General features: G+C 39.8%; 1 protein-coding gene across 3 annotated transcripts in view; it reads left to right on the top strand.

Moving 5' to 3' along the window:
• Positions 1-24,180, top strand: part of znf385a (zinc finger protein 385A) — an 88,565-nt gene that overhangs the window by 15,286 nt on the left and 49,099 nt on the right. Inside the window, exon 1 of one of the 3 annotated variants that reach the window (XM_081387045.1) lies at positions 1,842-1,940. The exons of 1 other annotated variant lie outside the window; for it this stretch is intronic. In XM_081387045.1, the coding sequence (XP_081243171.1) occupies positions 1,931-1,940 (10 nt within the window). In that variant the 5' untranslated portion in view covers positions 1,842-1,930. Of the gene's footprint in view, positions 1-1,841; positions 1,941-13,190; positions 13,237-24,180 lie in introns of those variants that run through there. One more of the 3 variants, XM_081387047.1, reaches the window with a different exon arrangement.

The raw sequence follows: 24,180 nt of genomic DNA, 5'->3' as shown, positions 1-24,180 counted from the left end.
CCACAAATGACAAACCCTGATTCACGACCTTCCTCCTGACCTTTACAAAGTGAATGATTAAGCAAAGTTCCAATAATAAGCAGTTAATCAGTAAAGATCAGTATAAAGACCTCACCTGTATCAGTGTGTTTACCCATTGGTGTATCAGGGCACACACACGAGTCCATCCTCATTATGAGCTGTTTGCTCAGGTGCTGGTTTAATAGTGTGTATGAGTGCCCTCTGGTATTAGATGACGGCGTGCGTGCAAATGCACATGTAATACACCTTTAGTCTTTGTTTTTGTTTTTTTACATTTATGCATTTGTCAGATGCTTTTAATGGAGCTTATATGTCCAATTTCCCCCACCCTTCTTTATTTTCTGTGCAGTGCACTATCGAGAGTGTCAGCCAGCCTCCTTAGTATTCACATCCCCACTCGCTGACTTACTGCACAAGCCAGAGACAACAGAAGAGAGAGAGAGAGAGAGGAGGTAAAAGGAACAAAAAGAAAGACAAAATGAAAGAATTGCAATTTTTCTAGCCCCCGGCTCAAGTGTGCGTAGTGTGTGTGCAAGTATGTGGCTTTAGAGAATTCATTTTTGACTCTTTTTTTCTCTTTTTTTAAAATGGTCGATTCACCCCTGCAGCATGGCTTTCCTTCATCGGAAAGGCTGCCATAAGCTCAGCTGTTGTCTGAGGCGAGCCGAAACGTTTACATACCAAAGATGTTCAATTTTAAATTCTTTATGCATTTCGTCTTCAACAATAACACGTTTTGAAATTGGGCCAGTTGTGCTAAATAAGACTGCGGCTTGTGTCGGTGTCTCTCTCTGTCTCTCTCTCTCTCTCTCTCTCTCTTTGTTAGTTTCTCTGTCTATCTCATTCTTCCTTCCAGTCTTTTCTCCGTGTCACTCCATGTCTCCTCATCCCTCTGTCAGTTTGAATTTAGTTTAAGCTCCCCCTCCTCCTCCTCATTCCTTTGCTCTGTCGCTCTCCGTTTCATCTCTTCCGAATGCTGTCCCCTATCTGAAATCTCCCCAAACTATTGAGAAAAGCTTTGCGTAACAAATATTTCCTGCAACAGAAAGACTAAAGGAGAGATGGAGCCTGAGGGAGTTGCGGAAGAGGGCGTTAATCCCCTTAGAAGTTCACCGTCGCGGGGCTGCAAAGCGAAAAAGAGGAATGAGAGATGGAGAAGTGACCACCACAGTCGCGATTGCCATAAACAGACCGATTATGAGAGTGAAAGAGATGGAGGGAGAAATTGAGAGAGAGAGTGTGTGGCAATGCTTCCATGCTTTCCACTCTGCAGGATGACAAGCGGCTGCTGCCTCTCCAATTGGTTGGGACTGCCACCAATCAGAGCGCAGGCAGGGAAGGTGCCTTTAGGTTATACCCAACCCCAAAAACAAGAAGCAGTGAGAGAGAGAGAGAGAGATAGGGAGAGAAAGTGAGAGAGAGAGAGCGCAGCGCAGATACCGGCTTGACTGTGTTACTGAGGCATTTCTTCATGTTATCTGAGAAATGTTCCTGTTGAAGGGAAACTGTTCATCTTGTGTTTGCTATAGAGAAGCACGGTTCATTCCGATGCGCCTGCAGGGATTTCGGCTCATTAACTGACCAAAGGCTCTGGCATTTCTGACACCCGCCCCCCCCCCCAATCCCCATCTCTGTAACCTCCCCCACATTGCCCTCTGACTCACCTGAGAGAAGACGGCAGAAGACCTGCAGATCCCTCCCCTCAGAATACTGCTCATTCACCTGGAGAGAGAGGACATACGAGATACAGAATGGACAACAGCTATGCTCTCTCTTACGCTGCACTGGCTGCTTGACTCACTTCTGGTTTGGAAGAGAGACGCAGAGAGGAGCGCGGAGAAGAACTTGTGCTCCCCTGGATTAGAATTCAAAGACAGCTGATCCTAATCGTAGGAGCGAGGCTTTCAGGATGATCTTAGGTAAGTTCTCCCTCGGTTCTTCTCCAAGGTTTTGTGTTAAGTGCTGCGGACCCCCTGGCACTCAAAACGTTCTTAACGGCACTCTTTTTAACTTAAAAATGACTTGTGTGAACCTGATGCGCAGGTATAAATCACAGTGGTTTCTTCGAGATGAATTCAGGTTGACGTTGAAGGTCACAGTTCTAGCAGCGGGTGTTCAGCTATACAAGCTGTTTCACCCTTGGTCAGACTCCCGCTGTCCATTCTCAGGGATTTTGACCCTCAAATAAAACTAAGGGAACCAAACAATCAACTTCCTAAGTAGAACTTCCTTAGTTTATGGCAAGATAAAATGCCCAGTTATATCTTGTTTGTGTGTGTATGTGAATATGTTGATTTGTTGTCTTATTCCATTGTATTCTTTGTGCATATTTTTTTGTTTATAGTTATCATGATTGCTAAAAGGATGCACCTCTATAAAAACTCTGGCCGATACCGATATTTTTCGGTGATCATTTGCATTTTTTGGTCAATAATGATAAATGACTGATATTATTATTATTACGTCTAAATAAATAAAATAAAAAATTAAGAAAGAAAAAACAACAAAAAATGTATCATGTTACAAATTAATTTGCTACAAATTTAGGCATCGCATAAAGGTGTTTTTTTTTTATTATTGTTTTTAAAAATGAAGTTCAAGTGTGTGTTAGATGATGGCAAAGGTAATCTTAATGTACAAAAAAAGGAAAGGAGCTTGCATAATTAAATATTCAATATCAACCTATACAATAATAAAAAGAATCTGTAAGATTGTCTGAGAACCGATACCGATATCTTGTGTATCTCTTAATTTGCGATCCTTAAATTCTCTTCAGGAGTTTCCAATCGTATATCTTAAACCCTGGATTCAGCTCTAAAATTAAACCTATAAACAACCATGACAGAGGTTGAGCATGATAATTTTTTACAGTCATTTTGGTGCTTCTGGAGAGTTCCTCTATTGCTCTAGGCTGTAATTGTGTGTGTGTGGTGACTAGAGGCTGCAGCATCTGAGCCAGCTCATATTCCTGTAGGGGTTGTGTGTTTGAACATAGCCTTTGCACTCTATTGCAACAACACAATCATGTCAGACAGTTGTCATTGTGTGGCTTAGCTCTAAGTTAGATCATTATAACCAGTCTTTTTTAGTGTACCTGTAACATACCTGTGTGTTGCTGTGCGTGTTTGTTTGTGTAATGCTCTGTGAGGGAACACCAGTTGAGGCCACATTGTTTAACGCATGCCTGGGCTAATTTAACAGCCGAGCTGCTGCACTTCTCGCCGGCTTTTTCCTCTAGGCATGTTTTCCAGGGAGCGAAGCATAATGATTATAGGGATTGTAATGTGTGATCTGTCTGCTTAGTGTGTGTGTGTGTGTGCGTGTGCATATGCCATTATTACTACAGACAGAAATAATATATACAGTAGTTGCAGTGTATGGTTATACTGGAATCATCCATACATTTGCTAAACATGTCTTTATAGCATGCAGAATGGGCTGGCTTGTGAAATATTCTCAGAATAGGAGAGACTTTATGTTAAAGTCATGTTAAAGTCAAGCAACATAATTCACAAAAAAAGTGTATTCTCACCTCCTTTTTTTTTTTTAAAGATTCTTCCTCTTTATTTTTAGGATAGTTCACCTAAAAATGAAAATTCTGTCGTTATTTAGGCCCTACTAATCCTCATGTTGTTCCAAACCTTCTTTCTTGTGTAGAACACAGAAGGAGATATTTAGCAGAGACAGTCATGGTCACCATTCACTTTCATTTTGGGTATATGAGCAGCTTGGACATTCCGCTAAACATCTCCTTTTGAATTGCATGCAAACAAGAAAGTCATGCAGGTTTGGAATGAACTAGGTGAATTAATTGTATTTCTTTATTTTATTTTTATTTCAATTATTAATTTGCTTTATTTGATTTAATTATTATTTAGTTTTTAAATTATTATTTGATTTTAATTGAAAATTTCGATTTGACGCATGCAATTAATTTTATTAGTTTAACGCGTTAAAAATATTTAACGCAATTAACGCTGCATCCATTTTTCCAACATTATTTGGCTAGCATTGAATTGTATGATCACGTTCTATTCACGCAAATGCTTTTAAACCATTCAAGCGCGACAAGACAAAAGAGAAAGCACTCTCTGTGAGTGTCCTGACACACACACGATGCACAGAAAGCCGCGCATCAGTATCGTGCGCACAGATTATGCGCCAGAATTGAGTTCTCTTTCGCGCTTGAACAGACAATAACACACAGAATTATGCCAAAATGCCCATTTTGTTGAGTATTCTTATAAGAGCACTCTTAAATGAGTTAAATGAAGTATTAAATGAACTTAAAGAGTTGAGAAAATGGGATGCATGTCAGATCCGTGCCATGTGCGCCAGATCTTAAAGTTACAGCAGACTAATAAACCAGTTACTGTGATGTCTGTCATTAATGTTAACCATAGAACAGAGGTAACAGAGAAAATTGTAGCTTTAATAAGGATTAAACTATATTTAATGTATAATTTGTGACCCTGGATCACAAAACCAGTCATAAGTCGCACGGGTATATTTGTGGCAATAGCCAACAATGCATTGTATGGGTCAAAATAATAGATTTTTCTTATATGCCAAAAATCATTAGGATATTAAGTAAAGATCACGATCCATGAAGATATTTCGTATATTTCCTACCATAAATATATATAAAACATTTATTTTTGTGAGTGAATGCAGCACAATCGTGAACATGAATGCACAATTTTAAAGGCGATTTTCTCAATGTTTCGATTTTTTTGCACCCTCAGATTTTCATATAGTTGTATCTTGACCAAATATTGTCCTATCCTAACAAACAATACATCAATGGAAAGCTTATTTATTCGACTTTCAGATTATGTGTGAATCTCAATTTAAAAAAATTGACCCATGTGACTGGTTTTGTGGTCTAGGGTCACATTTATGCAGTTAAGTGTTTGATAACATTATTCAATTTCTGTATATTTCCTATCTGTTAGACTGTAGGAAGGCGCCACAAGTAAATATGACATTTATTATAATGGGTTTATATGAAGTTTTAAGTTCACTTAAGTTAAAAGTTTTATAGCCTAATAAATGTCAGAAATTGATAGCTTTCAATTATACTGTAATGTTGAATGTCTGTAATTAATGATTTAAAAAAAAAATCTATTTCATAGAGTCATCAATACCAATATTAGTATCAGTGATATTGGCCTTCATTCATAAAAAGATGCCATTACAACAAATAATAAAAATATACTGTCTTCAAAAATATTAAAAACCTCTGCTGTTTTTAATCGTGATTTATTACAGAAATAATGTGCGATTTAATTATTTTTAAAAAATGTATTGGATTGACAGCACTAGAAAAAATGAATCTTAATGTTCAGAATTTAACTTAATTTTTCCCTTTGCGTTCCTTCCACCTTGGACTGTGTGTTTTATTTAGTTTGTGTGCAATGGGTTGCAGAATTGTGAGTACTTGAATTTGGCCTGGTTGAACAAACAGACGAGCACAGACGTGCCGCTCCGTTTCCATCAAAAGAGGCAGAAATGATGTTTGTGACTGGAGAGATGGGCTAATGGCTTCATTAACCTGTCTGATTACAGCTCCGTCTATCCAATCTAATCAGTCACGTCTGACAATGAATGTTTTCAAGTAGGCTACTCCATGTGATGGAGGAATGTTTTCAAGCACTCTGTCAGCATCTGTGTTCATTACCACATTTCCGTCCTTTTTTTAAATAAGGTTCAGACTATTAATAAATGAATAATTAATGATTTTTTCCCCCTGCACAAGTGTGCTTGGTGCTGCTATGACTCCATGTTTATGGACACATCTGAGGTAAAAATTGCATTGCTGTGCATGCAAAGCTAAATTATACTAAATTATTTCAGACCTGTATCTTAATTTTAGATCTTTGTTTTTGTTTTTAATTATTGGTATTTCGAACAAAGACTTTTGTCATTGTGGTGACCTTTTGTTTGATTGCAGATTGCAGATGTACTCAAAACGGCACATCTCTGCACTATTTTACACTCCAGTAAACAAAAACGATATCACACACTTCAACACACTACACACTACATTATATGAGCTCTAGTGTGATGCAGAACAACTGTTTTATGATCTTCCTTTTTGTGCAGAATGTGTGTGATGACTCATTTACAGTCCTTATCTAAATGACCTTGACCACATCCCCTTCCTCCTTTTTATTTTGTACCTGCTTTTAGCACTTTAAAGGCCCATTCCCATGAAGGATGATAACTATACACTGTAAAACCCAACAAGTTAACTCAACTCAAACGGATTGAGGAAACTGATTGCGGCAAACCATTTAAGTTTAAAAATAAATACATATGAATACTGATGACTCAATATATATAAGTTCACAATACTCATATGTATTTATTTTTAAACTTAAATGGTTTGCCGCAATCAGTTTCCTCAATCGGTTTGAGTTGAGTTAACTTGTTGGGTTTTTCAGTGTAGCGATAACTACATTAGTGTACACACCGATGTACGATAACATACATTTTAGAAAGTGAAATAAGGAAACAACTGAAGTTGTATCTTGAAACTTAAAAAACAGTGGTTAAATAATTTTTTTTAACACTGTTCCTGAACATTATAACCCAAATGTTTATCTATGTGCTGCACATTTTACAGAGGACAGCTTCCAGAACCTAAGAGGGTACAATGCTGGCTATGCACTAAAGCTTCTCCTGAAAGACGCAGCAGTTCCCAATTTGTCGGGACAATCAGTTGTTTATGGATCACAATATCTATGTATGCTTTATTATTAGTGGCTCCGGCTGCTAGCTAACATTACAGAGTTGATGAAGTGTTCACCAATCTTTAGGAACATACCACTCTGAAACGTCCTGCAAAATCCATGCTTGCAAAGGTTCTACATGATCCTCTTGTTCGTGAACATTCTCAGGGTCTGAATCAGGCTCGAATTGGTATGGCAAAATTGGCAAAAATTACAGAATTGTTAATATTTACTGAGCAGATGAAACTCGCGGTTATGCTAAGGGAACACGCTCTAAGCGGTTCACAAATCACAACACACTGGGCCAGCTAACCAGTCAGAGCGCATTTCGTATTTCGGAAGGAGGGGCTTCATCGAAACGGGTAACAGTGTGTTTGAGATAGACTGGGAAGAGAGGAGCTGCAATAATGTAAAATATGTGAAAAATAATGCATTTTTGAACAGTCAAGCATACAAACCTATTCTAGTACACACCAAAAACAAAATAAAGACTTTATAAAGGGGAATAAAGTTGGCTGGATCCTGATTGGCTGTCAATGTTTTTAGCCTATTGTTCATCAGCTGGGGAAAAAAAATGGTTCAGAAAGTGATTCAAATGATATTGCCTCTGTGTCGTTATCATTATAGTTGTGTTGTGAATGTCCCTATTCTCATCAAATTAGAATGATTATTATAACTTTATAGTTAGAGTTGTCATTAAAGTTATTGTTTCTTTGTGTAAACAGTCCTTAACTCAACTCTTACTCTTCTCTTACGTCGCTAAGTATGTGCTTTTGAAAAGTGAGCAGGTAGATATTTAGTCCCAGTGGTGGTGATGACTAAGCTGACTTTGATAATGAGACATAAATGCTCTGCAGTGGAGATCCACTGAGCCCCACACTCAAAGACAGACCATAGAGTGCCTCAAAAATGCACACATACAGACACACATTGACTTTTTGGAGCCGTGGCATGTCGCCTGGTCCCCAGTGTTTTCATCGGCAGGACTGAGACAAAGAGTGGGGTTGGCTGCTGAAGGAGAGGTGAGTAACCCGAGCAGCAGCACTGCGATGTGCATTCACTGCCGCCTGTCCAGTGTGGAGTTTCCATTGTGGCCAACCAGTCAGAATGTCCCCCCTTTACTCCATGCACACCTGCACACCTGCCGGAGCACACACACAGAGAAGTAAAGCTCTTACAGCCAATTCATTTAAAGGAATAGTTCCTTAAAAATGAAAATTGGTCATTATTTACTCACCCTCATGTCATTCATGAATGTTCAAGGTTAGGTAGGATAGCTTTAAATACATCAATGCATTTGGCAGACGCTTTTATCCAAAGTGACTTATATTACATTCAAGGTATGCACTTTATCAGTTCATGTATTTCCTGGGAATCAATGACTTTGGGGTTGCTAGCATCATGTTCTACTGTTTGAGATACAAGAATGCAGCTTTGTGAGGAAAAAGCCTAAAAATCCTTTTCTCAAAATCTTACTTTTGCCACAGCTTAGTTATTTTGCATCTGCAGTTGCAACTGTATTCAAACTTTCTGCGACATAATCCATTACAAGACATTAAACAAACAGAGACAATTGGCACCATTAGCTGGGTTTGCATTTATATGTTTTTATGTGAATTAAAAAAAAAATTCTCGATGGAAAGTTGGAAACAAGATTATGTAAATGCAATTTCCAAAATTATATTAAAAACCTACAACTTCCATTTCTATTTAGCGCCAATTTTCCCATGTGGGATTTTGGTCTCTTGTACTTTGTTTTGTTTTAATTGTTTTTGCGATCATTATGATTTTGTGCATACATTTATTTGGCACCTCAGATGGAAACATTAGCTACTATGTCAAACTTGACGTGACGTGTTTTCATGCACCATATTTAATATACTGTATTGTTGATTTGAGAGTGAGGGGAAGATTGGAATTTAGTGCATATGGACAACTTTATATTATTATTTTTTGTCATTCTGGAGTTTGAAAGCATTCCATACATTTTCACTGAATAAACAAAGAGCAGAAATTAGGTCGTACGGTTTTGAAATGGCTTGAGGGTAAGTAAATGATTTTTGGGTGAACTATCGCTTTAATAACAGTGTTTCAGACATGCAGAACAAAGGACTCTGAAAATGTCTCTGTATTTACACATGCCGCCCCTTATTTGTTTCCCCTGGAGGGATCCGTTATGTTTTGTGACATTTAGGCACAGTGCCCAGAGTCGTCTGATGTGTTGGCTTGTCTCTCTGTCTGTCTGCCTTTCTGATTTTATGTTCGTTGCAAGCACATCTGTCTTTATGATACGACATCCTCTAACGCTTTCTGTCTACCTGGTAATCTTTCATATGTCCCCTCCCCCCTCACCTTCTGTCTTCTTGCTCTCTCCTCCTCCTCTCTTTTGCTGCGGTCAACCTTTACACTCACCTGTCCCTTGAGGTTGTGAAACAAAAAAGTGTTTTTTTGAGCAGCAGAGCATTTTTGCTTATTTATTTATTTTTTTACCTCCTCTGCATGGCTGGAAGAGAATGACACAGCAATTATGAAATCTGTCCCTTTAAAGCCCAGTCCACATATCACCCAAACACTGCATATTATAGTGCAGTTTAATCCAGTTATCTTTAAATGTGTACTTTGCTTTTGCATGATGTACACTGAAGCTAGCATAATTGATTGTTGCATTTTGAGCAGGTTAGAAAATTGTAGAGTTTGCCCCTGCTGGCTGATGCTGTAACTACACCATTATGTGGGCAAAAAGCATGTTTCTCCATTGATGACCCATCAAAAGTAGTTGTTTATTCTGATATAATTCATTTTTTCATATTGTTTCACCAGTGGCCAATTTATTTTACAGGACAGGGCACTATGCACAGAATAGTCACTAAAGAAGGGCTTTACTGCCATGGAGTTGAATGATAATGCTAACGGATAGCTTTCTCCAATCTTTAGTGAAAACGCTGATTTATTTTCATGTGTCTTTCTTGACTACATGGATGTTCTGCTAAGAACGCTAAGGGCTTTTTTTTGTGGCTAATTTGTTAAGTTGTCAATTGCAGGACTTGTTAGATGCTATTGCTAAAGACTATTTAATGCTAAACATGCAGTTTGTCACACCTGTTTTGTTCACTTTGGAGAAACTCAAACTGCTCTTTCCATACTGTTTTTCCCCTCTTGTACAGATACTCTTTAGTTTGACTTTATGTGCGGTTCCACACCCATTAAGGCTAAACACCTGCTAGTGGTTTGGCTGAGCAAATGCTGGTTAGCCACTGCACATTCACTTCCCGTTTTATAACCTAATCAAACCTTATGTTAGCGTTCTCCACAAATGGTTTTGTTTTTGTCTCAGCTGGCGAGATTTCAGTCCACAAAACCATCAAGAAAATCCGATATCTGACAGAACGGGCCAGGACACATTTGAAGAAATGGGGCAACAATGTAATAAATTAGCCACGATGGGGGAAATCATTACTCACTAAAACAGCATGTGTGTGTTTTCTCTCAGACAGCTCAGCTGTGCGCATGGTAGGAGGTCAGTTTATTCTTTCGCCACATGGCAGGTTAACTGCACTTGAGCTTCACACTACTTACATTGCATAGCGCGTACATCTCTGTCCATCTACCCCCCTCTCCCCGTCAAACCTAGCCATCACTCTTAGCCGGACATACAGACTTGCTGGGTGCTAGAAGACTGTCAATAGTGGGTGTAATGGGCACTAATGAATTGGCTATAACAGGAGCTCTGGGAGACGGAAATGCATTACTGGCTGTGTGAGGCCCAGCAGACTGAATGAAATGGTCCCAACTGTATCTTCATCCACACACACATTACACCTCATTCCTGGCCTGAATACATTCTCTAATGGTTTAAGCATAGTGTGTGTTAGTGCCAGGTGTCCAATAGAGCTGCTCTTTAAAGAACACGGCCAAGCCTCTGTGGGATCCCGTAACACGGTGCATTTTCTAACAAAACGCACTCCGGTATCTGTGTTTGCTGTGAGGCACATGGCTGACTGGATCCTGGCTTTGTTACAGAACCTACTTGTTTGCTTTACGGTTTATTTTGTTGTATAGACAGGACTCAGAAAGCAAACAAATCATAAAAGCCTGACTATACAATACCAGAGATGGGGTCATCCTTTGAATAAGACGGTTTATGAAATACGCCAACCAGAGTGGATGATAAATACATCCGTCCACAAACAGCACACATTTATCAATAGTTTGAGCGCAAATCCCTGACAAATTGGAAGGCTGGATGAATTATGAAGCTTATATCTCCAGGTTATTGTAAGGGACTGGCACCAATGAGAAATGTGTGTGTGTGTGAGCGAGGAGTGAAAATACAGTTTGCTATTCAAGGAAAGAAGGTCTGTAGATGTTTATAGTTGGTATTACATTGTTTCCCACTATTGTTAAGGTTACAAAAAGAGGAACAAAATCAATTCTCCTTGAAATTCTGGAAGGTCGATGCTTGGGAGCGTGGATGGGGAGAGGGAGGGGTGGTGGAGATGTGATAGCTTGCAGCAGAGAGGGAGAAATCTGTCCTCCAATCCCACTGACAAGACTATTGAGTCTCTTAATACCCTCTCTGGGTGGATTCATGCATGGAAACAGAAGCACTTTTTGTAAGTCGCTCTGTATAAATGTGTCTATGCCTTAAGGATAGTTAACCTGAAAATGACACTCCTGTCATCATGTATTTACTCTCATTTCAATTGATAAATGGGTGATGTGATCTTTCTCTCTCTCTTTCCCCTGTGAAACATATACAAGCAGCAGAATGTCCAGAACAATCTTGCCTTCTGCTGCGTGCTATAATTTATTATTTTTTGTAAAAAAAAGTTTTGTGACTAACTTTGTTATCTTGCAATACTTTGTAAAAATTGGAATTGTTTGTTTTTATTATTTTCAGCAAGGCAATATGGCATCATGGTTAATTTGGAAAACTTTAGAATTTTGAAAAAAAAAAAAAATGTGTGAATCCCTTATAATTTATGGGGGAAGGGCTCTCCCATTATTTTTTTGTTAAATTTTATTTTAAAAGTTACTTATTTTTTATTTGATTTGATTTTCAAAGTTAGTTTCTTCTTATTTTTCGGTTCTGTGCAGCGTATTATGTTGCATTTTATGTTGTTTAGAAAATGTTTAAAGGATTAGTTCACCCAAAAAGTTGAATAATTTCTCACCCTCATGTCGTTCCAAACCCGTAAGATTAATAGAGATTGTAAAGAGATTGTAAATAAAGAGATAAAAACAGATTTAGAGATTGAACATATAAAGAGATTGTAAAACTAATCCATATGAATCGAGCAGTCTACTCAATTCTCTGAATAAACTCGATTGCTTTATGTGATGAACAGATTGAATTTTGGCTTTTATTCACAAATAAACATTGACCAGCGAACATGAACAGAAGTATTTGCATAACAAACTAGAATGAACGTCATTGGTTCTTGCTGAAGCTCAAACGTGTTGTGTAACACCAGAATAAACTATTGGTTCTTGCACATTAAGCGAACATGCTTGAACTTCCATTTACCATAAATTATGTGTGCACTGATGAATATTTATATATGAATAAAAGCCTCAATTAAATCTGTTCATCATATTAAGTGATAGTGTCTCTTCAGAAAATTTGGACTAAACCACTCAATATGGATTAGATTTACAATCTCTTTATGAACTTTTTGAAGTGTCATGGTAGTTGCATGGACTGTCAATGGAGGAACAGATATCTCTCAGATTTCATTAAAATATCTTCATTTGTGTTTCAAAGATGAAAGAAAGTCTTATTGGTGTGGAACTACATGAAGATGAGCTAATGGGTTTTTGGATGAACTAAAATTGGGTGTTTTGTGTGGATAACACTGTGCTCTGTGTCTTTTATTGTCGATTTTGAGTCTGAAGAGGCCAAAAGTCTAAAGAGGCCAATTTTGATTCAAGTCATTCAAGTTAAACTTCACGTTCAACTTCAAGGTTCAGCTGAAAGTTAAATTCATGCACATCTTTTTTTTTAAATATAAGGTGTTATGGGACTGCTTGTGGGAACAAACTGTTGTAGTGTGATTGTTTTGGCCTGGAAAATAGCTTGACCCTCTGTCGCCTGGTGTTATGTTCCCAAATGTCAAATTGCTGAATGTTTATTGTAAAACCATCATTAAAAGGAGTCTGAAGAGTTTTAATGGGCTTTGGAGGCAGTTCCAGCTATGCAGGGTGAGCTCAGACCTGCCTGAATGTTGTGTATGTGTGTGTGTGTGTTAGGGAGATGTGTCTGTGTGTGAATGTGGATCTTGCAGCAGTGTTTGGATGAGTGCCATCGAGTCATTGGCTAGCAGATAGCTTCCTTGGTGAAAAGAAAAGTGATGCGGCAGTCATGAGCGTGTGGTATGCACACCTGCACCTTCTCTCAGTTTCCCCTCCTCCTTCATTTTGCGATCTGGCAAAGGGCAGAGGATACAGAGGGACTGCGCTCAGACCTGCCCCTGCCCAGGAGGTAAGCGTTCTTGTGTGTGCGCACATTCCTATGGAGAGATTAGGCTAGGTGCACCAGGCTGACGTGGCTAGCCGGGTCCAGTGATGAATAAGGAGACCTTTCCAACGTAGCTACACTTTTAAGGTGACTTACATGCCTGAGCACATTGGCTGAAATTTCAAATTTCATGGAGGTGTATCCATGAATCCATAAAAGGCCATAAATGCCTTTTTCTTTAGTGGAACTGTCCTCATTCGTAGAATTAATTTTGATTCATAATTTTTTTTGTTTACACAGTTCTGTCTTTTCTGATAGGTAGATCCACATTAGTACAAATAACAAAAAGAACACGATGCTCCATTCACATAATTTTAGCACCATAATATCTGGCTATAATATGTCATATCCTATAACACGTTCTCACACGTTTAGTTTCTAATATTTTGGGATGAGTAAAATTTACATATGTGGTTTCAACAACTATTTAGACTTGTCCAGTTTTGTCTGGAATGCGGCCCAGACCACCTTCTGAAGTGGTTTGAGCGATCGGATTTAAATCCGTCTCAAATGCGTTTCGGAGGGCATTTACACCTGGTCTTTTCACGATCGGATAGCTATCCGATCTGAGAACGGCTGCATGAAGTGACCAGGTATGAACAGACCCTATACGGGGCTCTTGCTGTTCACCAATCTTTAGAAACTTACCATTCTGAAACGTCCTGTAAAATCTGTGCTTGCAAAGGTTCTGCATGTTCCTCTTGTTCATAAACCTTTTCAGGGTCTGAATCAGGCTCGTTTTAGTATGGCAAAATTGACGCCATCGTTAATGTTTTCTGAGCAGATGAAACTCACGGTTATGGTAAGGGGCGTGACATTTAGAGATAAAAAAAAGAAAAACCTGAACACCAAAAAGATCTGATCAGATTCATTCACAGATTTTCTGTTTACTGGCCATTTCATTACCACCAGTATGTGGCTACAAGTGAATGTGTTTTCATTTGTTAAGCGTGAGCCACTGAACCATTCACATAACCGATTTATTAAAAGCACTTTGTTGACAAATGAAAAAATGATTTGTTGACTTAAATGATTTGTTCAAAACCATTGACTTGACTAAACAAAAACAATAATAAATGCAAGTTGAAGTGTTTATGGTCTTCCACTTGAGTTGCAGAGGCAGTTTATAGTATTGTTGAAAAGCACATTGGACCTGGGCTTCTTGGGTTCTTTTCAAAGCCCTCCATCACTGGTCCATTTATAGCTCAAATAGAAGCACTGTGCTCTCCTGCATCGTCTTATTGAGATGCGGCCAGTGGCTTAAATGTTTTGTGAGAACTCTGTGATGAAAAACAGCAAAGCGGCTTGTGGAAAAAGACGTGGGCCATTTCCATAAAATTAGCTTAGCAAATGGAACGAAGCAGCAGCCCCTGCAGAGCGAAGACAACAGCAAGAGCCGCTGGAGAATTCACAATCCTCACTCTGCCTAACGCTGATCTCATATACGTGGCCTTTCATGGAATTAAGCACAAAATATCTTTACACTGGCACCGGATTGGATTAAAGAGCACATTATACAGTGTCACATTGGCAAAGTGGTGCTAAATAAGGCCCCAGCCGCCATATTCCTGTGTTTTTTGTTGTCTATCTCTACATAAGTGTAGCTATATCGGGAGATGGGAGTGTTTGAGCTTTGTGGCACCCCAATAATCACAGCACATACACTGCTACATATCTTCATTAGTGGATTAGCTGTGGGAAATGAATCCTGCTTTGTTCCTCCTCCACCCAAGCCTCATTCCCTCTTTTTTCTTCTTCTGTCATATCTACTTAGTCTTCTCTCTTGCTTTGGACACACACACACACACACACACACACACACACACACACACACACACACACACACACACACACACACACACACACACAGACACACACACACACACACACACACACACACACACACGTCAGCTTGCTAGGATGCTAGCTTCTGTTAAGCTCTTCTTTTGTTCCCTGAAGGTGCATCAGCCGCCCAGTGGGTGTACTGACTCAAGACAGAACAAATTAAGGTCACAGCAGGCAGTGGACAGCAGAGAGAAACCTGCGCTAGACCAACCTTCCCTGTCCACCTTCAACACACCATAGAACGCAGTTTAGGCCCGCCGCTAGCTTACTTTAGGGAGTCATAATCATTTAATCAAGACCCTTCACACCCCTCTGTCCTCCCGCTCTCCCCAGAGGTCCAAATCGCCTATTGTTTGTATAGAGAAATGATGAAAGGTGATGAGTGTCTTTGAACTTGAGTATGAAGAGAAAATGGGGATGTGAAGTACATGTGAGGGTGTTTTTTTTTTTTTTATACGGACCGGAGCTGCGAGAGAGAGACCGTATTACTCGTGAATGGGGTTGGCATGAGTCATACTGCTCTCTGGTGCTTGGTGGTGGAGTTCTCCCACAATGCATCTATTTCGGGCTTACTTTTCTGTCACTCTCTATGTACTTAGAAGCGTAACTTCAGAACACTTACGTAAGGACCTCCATGCCGTGCAAAACAAAACAATAAAGTCAATTCACTCTCCCAAAATCAGAGCGGCTGAGTACTAAAATAAGAAACACTGTGGCGGATGCAGCATATTCATGGGTCATTGACTTGATGTTCTTTTGTTGTAATTTTTTTAAATTATGAAATAATCATTTAAGATGTGTACAGTCAGTAGGCCTATTTCAGGAGTAAGAAAAATATGCTATTTCATTCTTGATAGTCACATGACATAAGCTATTCATTTTAAACCTTTTTTGAAATTGGAATAAAAGATTTTCAAAGCCAACATAATTACAAAAAACTTGATGTTTTAAACTATACATTTTCCCTCTTTTTAAAAGATGTTTTTCTTTTTCTATATTGTGGACTCTCTTATCTGTCATTGAACCTCACAAGCTCTATATTCTTGGGTGAATCCCAATGCCTCGCCAAACATTAACACCTTGGTGGAAGTGGACTGCGTTCGGCAGACCTCCTCTCAAGGACGGTGTCCAATTCTGCTTGTGTGCGCGCCTGTGTAATCCATAGCTGCAGGAAGGATGACCTTCACATCATGGAGCCTCAAAGGCTAATGCGACAGGGAGAGAGACAGACGAAGGAAAGGAAAAGTGGGGTACGAAATTACATATTTAGACATTTGCCTTGTTGGCGATCACTCAAGAGCAAAGTCGCACCACTTTAGAATGAGGTATTTCAGCACAAAAACTTGCGTCTTGTTCATTAACCCTTTTGTGTATGTTATGTAAACCTTAACCTGCTCTACTCTATTCAGTTTCCAGATTCAGGCCAGTATGATTTTGGTTAAAAAAAGCACTGGCTTATCAAATATTAATTGATCTTTGATGGAGGAGATGAAGAGGAAGCGCTGTGTGATGCTGATTCAGCATTTGGCAGGTGCAGTGAACTCCTAATGCTGTTTTATCAGATCTCATCAAAGATGCCAGCACGCACAGGTGTCATTTACCCATGTCACCAGCAGATTTATGAAACAAGGGGAAAAGTTCTGTCCTTTTGTAATTAATTTGGACAAGCGCAAAGTGGGTGCCGGTAAGATGCCTGTACAGACGTACTATACAGAGTTGCCTCGAAGTCGTGTAACTTCAGAAGCAGAGCCGCACGCAAATGTACAACATCACCGCCCACATCACGATGACGCCATTCCTTCGCGCTTACGCGGACGCAGCGAGTATTAACCAGGCTTAATTCCGAATTCAGAAAAGGTACAGAAAATGAATAATGCATTCAGCGAAATGGACATGGTTAGGCTTGCTGCAGTAGTCAGTTACATTACAGTACATCAGATTTCACTTATACGTGAAGATAGTAAGGAGAGATGACTGACAGGGCGATGTACGCGTGATCGCAAATTGGAAAGAGAAAGTAAAAAGCGACATGCATTCAAAAGCAATTTCAATACCCCATATTGATAGCGGCTCCCTGATACCTCTAACTATGTAATTGTGAGAGAACACAAAAGCATTGAAAAAAAAATATTTTTTCCATCACCATGTCCCTTTAAGGGCTCAATTGAAAGTAATATGCTTTTCTAACATAATTATATATTATACACAGTTAGGTTTTTTTTTGTTTGGGAACTAACAAATAAACTTTCCCATATTTCAGTTGCATAAAATAACTATAAAGTTGTCTAAAAGTATTTATTTTCCCTTTAGTCATGTCTTATATTGCCTAGGCCAGCAAGTGAGCCAGGACTGCCACTGCTGTCCCCGGTAAAGGTGTGTGACGTCCCTGGTCATATGCAGCTCACAAAACCAGTGACCTCTAAAACCACTTCTTTTCAAATGCTTTCTAGCTGCTATTGATGTGCCATCCATTCTCTTTCCATCCAATTTCTCTCTCTTTTTAATTTCTTTTACCATCTATCTTTTCTCCGTCACCACCTCTATTTTTGTCAGAAACAATCAGTGGATTTTCCAGTTGACTGCCTTGCATTGCCGCAGTCACAGACATGGAGGGACGTATCAAGGGAGGGGGAAAAACAGAGGGGGAAAATGCACACAAGACACGGGGACAAAAGAGGGCTGAGGGTTGTCATGATTTGAAATCTGTTTTGAAGAAGCATCATATCGGTCCCTCCTGGTGCCCCACAGTGAGCTGACAGCACTGCAGAGCTGCATTCCATTACATGCAGCCGTTCTCCCGTCTGTCTCTCTCCCACTCATTCCCAGCCACCATTTCTCCCCTCCTCACCCGGCCCTTCACTTGCACTCCAGAGGAAAATGCGCATCTCACATTCTGACACCATGCACCACTGTCCAGCCGGCAAATCGGGGAGACCTCCAAGGTGCATTAAATTATATGTGCATGTCCTTTCTACCGAGAGACAGATAGCCTTAAATAGCAGCGGAGAGAGACAGACTGAGAAGGAGACGGATAAATAGAAACCAAAATCAACAAAGAGGACAGATAAAAGAGAAGCGGATGGAAAAATAGGAGAGAGAAATATGTATGTGTCAGTGACAAATAAGGAAGACTTTAATGTCAAGTGGTGTAACCATCAAGTAAAATTTTACTTACACCATGTGGTTGTATTCAATTATTGTATTAATACTTTTATTTTGAAAGATGTGCATTAACGCTGTTGACTCTTCTGTCCGACGCAGTTTAAGTAAAGCGTGCCTGAGAAAAACACTTTGCCCTGATTCAGTACCTGCTGTCAGATGAGATGTTGTCAGGGTATATGTCATTGTCATTATTCTAATAATATTTTCATAGCTTATTATGAATAAATAAAATAAAAAGTCTCTCACCTCAGAAAAACGAACTGTCCTGTTGATGGTATACTGTGCTCGTGGCGTGCACTCTTCTGTGAATCATGTAAATGCGGAGGTGCGCACTGTATAGGCCTATCACTTCACTATATGAAGAGCAAATTAAATAACAGGCATCCAATGTTGTAGTTAGTAAGTAATGAAATTACCAAAAAGTGCCAATAAAGTAGTTTCCGTAGGCCTTTTCACACCTACCTTGTTTGGTCCGGATTTTCGGACTTTTCAGTTTGGTCCGAATCAAAATTACAGGTGTGGAACCTCCCCCGGACCACGGTCCAGACCAAACGGACGAAATTTGGGCCGACGAAAAGAGGTAGTCTCGGTCCGGATCAAACTGAACAAAGGTTTGGTTCGTTTCTAGTGTAAAAGCATTTTCTGTATGGTTCGGACTTTCAGACCATTTACAGGAAGTTCCGGTGGTTCCCACGTAGCCTAAACAACTGAAGAAGAATATTTATGTGCAGTCCTACCTTCACCCAGCTGATTCGCTCGCTCGCTCGCTCGCGCGCGCGCACACACACACACACACACACATATTTATCCTGCCGGCAACGATAAAATGTTCGCACAACGAGGACGTTCATTTGGCGAATTTGAACTAGCCTCGAGTATAGTTGGTGCTGCAGGGAGAAATGCCATAATAATAAAAGTATAGTGGCAATGATATGCATCTGTTCATTCATTCTTGTTAAAGTTACCCGCCGAACTGACAACAGCTGTCGTCAGACGAACGTCCGTTTACAAACCAATCAGTAGCTATGTTTCCATCCACACGTTTTTATCACAATTGAGTGATATCGAATGAAAAATGCCTTATGGAAACAGTAAAATTCGACTGAATTTCATGAATATCGACTCAAATGAAATACGGTCGGTCTCATCGGATTTTATCTTGATCGATATACGGCTTGTGCGATAAACGCTGATGGAAACGATAGATGGCGCGATCCATTTTGTCTAGCAAAACTTTGTTCGCAAATGTATGCTTGAATGTTGTGCGATTCAGTGTGAAAATGAAATGGAAACACCTTAAAATGTTTCAAATCAATTCGATATACCAATTTGATCGCAAAACAGCATGTGACGTCATTACGCACAGGTTTTTATTCGCTTTAAAGCCGTTGGATGGAAACACACATTCACCAGCTTAATTTGCTTGAGCTTTTTTACCGAACTTCAGATAATTCGATTGACAAGTGGATGGAAACATAGCTAATGTCAAGATGCAGCCCATATAGATGATGACGACAGGACGCAAGTACGTTATGTCAACTTCTTTAGTGCGCTCACATAATTGCAATGTGAAACCAAACCAAAACTAACCGAATGTATACAATATATCAAAACATGAACTTTGGTTTGGACCTTGGTGCGGACTTTCAGGTGTGAAAACGCCCTAAGGGATAGTTCTACCAGAAAGACTCGGGAGAATAAATACTGTAACAAATAACATTTAATAACAGCCCAACAAGCAATCAAGTTCTTTGGCGCAGACCCCGTCCGTAGCTTGCAATCCGAGGGTCCGGATCTGCATATCCTGCCTGAAGACGAAGGCAGGGGCGCAGCCGACCCCCTGCAAGGTATAGGAAGGGACCATCCTGGTGGTGGTGGGGTAGATGGAGGGAAATACCCATCTTGGTGGTGGTGGGGAGGATGGAGGTGAATTGAAGCGTCAGCATCTGCGAACTCAGACGTGTAAGTACCAATCTTTTATACCACAAGTATAGGAATATGATTGGATAGATGAGAAGGTAATAAGTGACGTAACAATTGAGTCTTCCCGGCAGAACTTATGCTAGAGCTTAATTTCACCCAAAAATTGTCATTTACTCACCCTCATGTTGTTCCAAACCTGTATGAGTTCCTTACTTCTGACAAAAGAAGACACAAAAGAAGATATTTTAAATAATGTTGGTATCCACACAGTTAATGGCACTCCATAGTATGTTTTTCCTACTATGGAAGTCAATGGATGACGTCAACTGTCTGGTTACCAACATTCTTTAAAATATGAAGCCTGGCATTATTCTGGATCAGCAGCCATGTTGCCCACATATGTCAGCAGTGGCCAGAGGTACACATCAATATTCATTGAATCAGAAATTCTGACTTTTCCTCCTGTGTGTTCCTCCCAGACTGAGAAGGGAATTACTTCAAGGATATTTGTAGCAGATAAACTGGCCCTTTAGACAGGTCAATTGATTGGGATGGAGGCGATGTCTAAGCAACTGTAACAGTGATAGATCTAAATGCTTAATACAAACACATGGGCATTTAGAAGAGAGGACAGATCTTTTCATTTGTGGTGGGAAGCCATTAGGGCGAGAATTACCGGGGACTTGATGGACTCCGTTGCCTGTTGTGCCTGGTCCACGCAACGCTGATCACACATACAGATCAATTTATTTAATGGCCCGCGTGATAGAATCGACAGCGCTGTGCGGCACACAGGCGTGAGATATCAACAAATGACTTTGCCCTCAGTGTCCTTCATGGTGCAGGTGGAACGCACACTAGATCAAGACCAGCGTTAAGACGTTTAAATAAGCATATGAGTGTTTGAAGGACTCACTGCAGTAAGTTTGGAGAGCTGGCTAATATCCTCTCCTCTACGAAAAACATGTGGCAGCTTCCTCTTAATTCACATTGATTTCATGGCTATCTAAGTGTGGGCAGAAGAGAGAAAGAGGGGAGGAGAAACGGTAAAAATGGTCTTCTTATCTATATTTGACACAGTTAGAAGAGTTCTTAAAGGGATAGCTCACCCCAACATGAATATTCAGTATAATTTACTCACCCTCATGTCATTTTAAACTTGTATGGCTTAATTTTTTTGTCAATGTTGTTTTGGAACCCATTGACTTTCATTTTAAATGTAAATTATGTAAATTATGATACTATTTAATTATTTGGTTTGATGTGTTTAATTATTTTTATTATTTTATTTTATTTTATGTATGTATGTATTTATTTTATTTATTTTTTATTTTATTTGTATTCAAATTTTTATTTTGCAGAAGAAGAAAGTCATACAGGTTGGATAAACTATCCCTTTTAATAATCACCCATTAAGCTCACTTTAAGGAATAGTAGCGACTGAATGAATAAGAGGAAGCGAAGAAATATGGGCATAAATAAAGGTTAGAGTAATTGTGACCAAAGCCACATGAATTATGCATTCGAGGCGGCGAATGGAAGGAACTGGAGTCTCCATACGGAGTTGCAGGCTTATCTAAATGAATCATCTTAATGCCTGATGAACTATGCAAAACCTTTCATCTGTAAACAGCTTTTCCCCCCATTGAAACAGAGACTCCATTAAACTCCTCAAGCAACTACACCAGATGACATACGAGACATTGGGCGACTTTCGGTCCATAGTTCCCTTGAAGACGTTTACAGCAATAGTGATATGACAACTCAGATGCCATATGTCTTTCGTGGCGGAGTGGGATTGAAACAACACTGCCGTCTTTCTCTTTCATTCAGTGTTTCCCCTTTTGCTTCTCCTCTCCCTGCCTTCAACCCAGCTCTTGGGCTATGAGGAGAAACATCAAATTCACAGAAGCGTTGAAAAAAAACCTACAGGTGCACATGGACCCTCAGGGGCAGCCCATCATTGGATATTTTTCGTGTGGCTCCCTCTCTTTCTCCATCTCTCATCCTCTCCTCCGTCTCTCTTGGGTAAGCTGGAGATTGGGGTTAAAGTATACACTGTGCCACATGCTGCACACTGACACTGTCTGCCAGTTAATCGCCAAAGCCACAGAAAGAAAATCAAGGAAAAAAGGGAGGGGGTAATGGAAGAAAGAGATAAGAAAAACACTGAAAAGAGGAGAGAGGGTTGGTTTGGGATGCGTGGCACGTGAAGGCCAGATAACCATCTTTTCTGCAGCCTTCCTCCAGCGTGCTGTTTGCTCAATCATCATTTACTGCAGAGAGAGAGAGAGAGAGAGAGAGAGAGAGAGAGAGAGAGAGAGAGAGAGAGAGAGAGAGAGAGAGAGAGAGAGAGAGAGAGAGAGAGAGAGAGAGAGAGAGAGAGAGAGAGAGAGAGAGGAGGGGTGTTCAGTGATGCAGGAAGGAGGAAGTAAAAGAGCTTGAAAGAAAACAGTGAAGAGGGGAAAATCACTCTAGACAGAAAAGCATGCTATGAACGGTACTGCAGAGGTGATGCACCAACCCGGATGTGTGTGTGTGTGTGTGAGGGAGAGAGGTGCATGTAAGCACAACAGCTATGTCAGCTCTGAGCATAACTACATTGTTCAGTAGTGTGACTGTTGCTCATGTATTCCAATAGTTCAGCTTTTCCCAGTAACTAGCTTTTTTTTTTCAGCTAGTAGTTATTGCTATAGTATTACAGAACTCAATTTTTTTTGTAATGTCTTTTACAGCTGAGCAAACATGTAATCAAACACAAAAAATCTTGCCGACATCAAAATATTTAGCATTAGTGTATTAATAGTTATCATATATTATTTGTCATATCTTATTTATATACAGTAATGTTCTTTAAAAAAAAAAAAAAAAAACATTGCCTTTCCCTAAAATAACTTTTTTTACTTAGTATATTTTGATACTTTTTTGTGTGTTGTTGAAGTTTTTGTTTCTTTTTCAGAAGTTTTGCTTGACTGTTGTTGAACTTTTCCAGCTTCAAGCTCCTCAAACTTTAAAGAGGCTTCATGAACACTTGTACGTTGCGCTCTGTTGGGTTCAGTGTCTGCAGTTTTGCAGATTCCTCCTCTCCTGGCTCACACCACATGTAACCTTTCTGCTGTCCGCTTAGCCTTTCTGTTCCACCGCCCACCTGAGAGTGTGTGTGTGCAGAGGATGCTTGCGCAGTGTTGTGTAATAGTCTAAAACACAGTCTAACAGTGCACAAAACACAGCTCTCATCCCAGAAGACTCTTCCTGGTGGAGACGATTAAAAAAAAAGATCCGCCGCCCCCTCCATATTCACTCACACCAGCTCCAGAAAATTCCAAATCTCTCATCCCCTGCTTCCTCTGTGAGCTCCTCCAAACTGTGAGTGAGTGTGTGTCTCTAGTGCAATTACTCAGATGATATCAGCTGTCAGTCAGCAACTCAAAGATGAAGCTGGGCTCTTTTACATGATAATGGGATGCCACATTCAATCAGGCCTTTGTGTGGCAGAGAGGGGGCAGTTGACTCATTAGAAAATGCAGCATAATAACAATGAAAGCAGCAGCATCAGCAAACTTACACTTTTACACTCGCTCACCTTTCCTTCTGATTTTCTCCTTTTTCTGCAAAACCGGTAGTGCAGGGTTGCAAGGAGGAAACAAGATAGTGGAGGAGAGGAGAAGAGGACACAAAATAGCAAAAAAGAGGAGAGAATATGAGTGATAATATCAGTGAAAAAGAAGAGGGGGTGGGAGAGAAAACAATACAGTGAAAGGAGAGGAGGAAAAATGTATTGAGGAGATGAGTGAAAACAAGACCGTAAAGGAGGAGAGGAGCCAAAAAAAAAAAAAAGACAGGAGAGAAGGAAACAAAATTGTCAAAAAAAGAGAGAAGAGGAGGAGACAGCTAGAAGAGGAGGAGAGGAGGAAAAAATGAAAAAGGTGAGGAAAGGAGGAAACAAAACTATAAAGAGAAGAGGAAACAAAACTGTAA

Source organism: Scardinius erythrophthalmus, assembly GCF_964197995.2.
Source record: "Scardinius erythrophthalmus genome assembly, chromosome: 15".
NCBI lineage: Eukaryota > Metazoa > Chordata > Actinopteri > Cypriniformes > Leuciscidae > Scardinius > Scardinius erythrophthalmus.
Note: the sequence above shows the minus strand (reverse complement) of the source record. Positions and strands in the feature narration are given on the sequence as shown.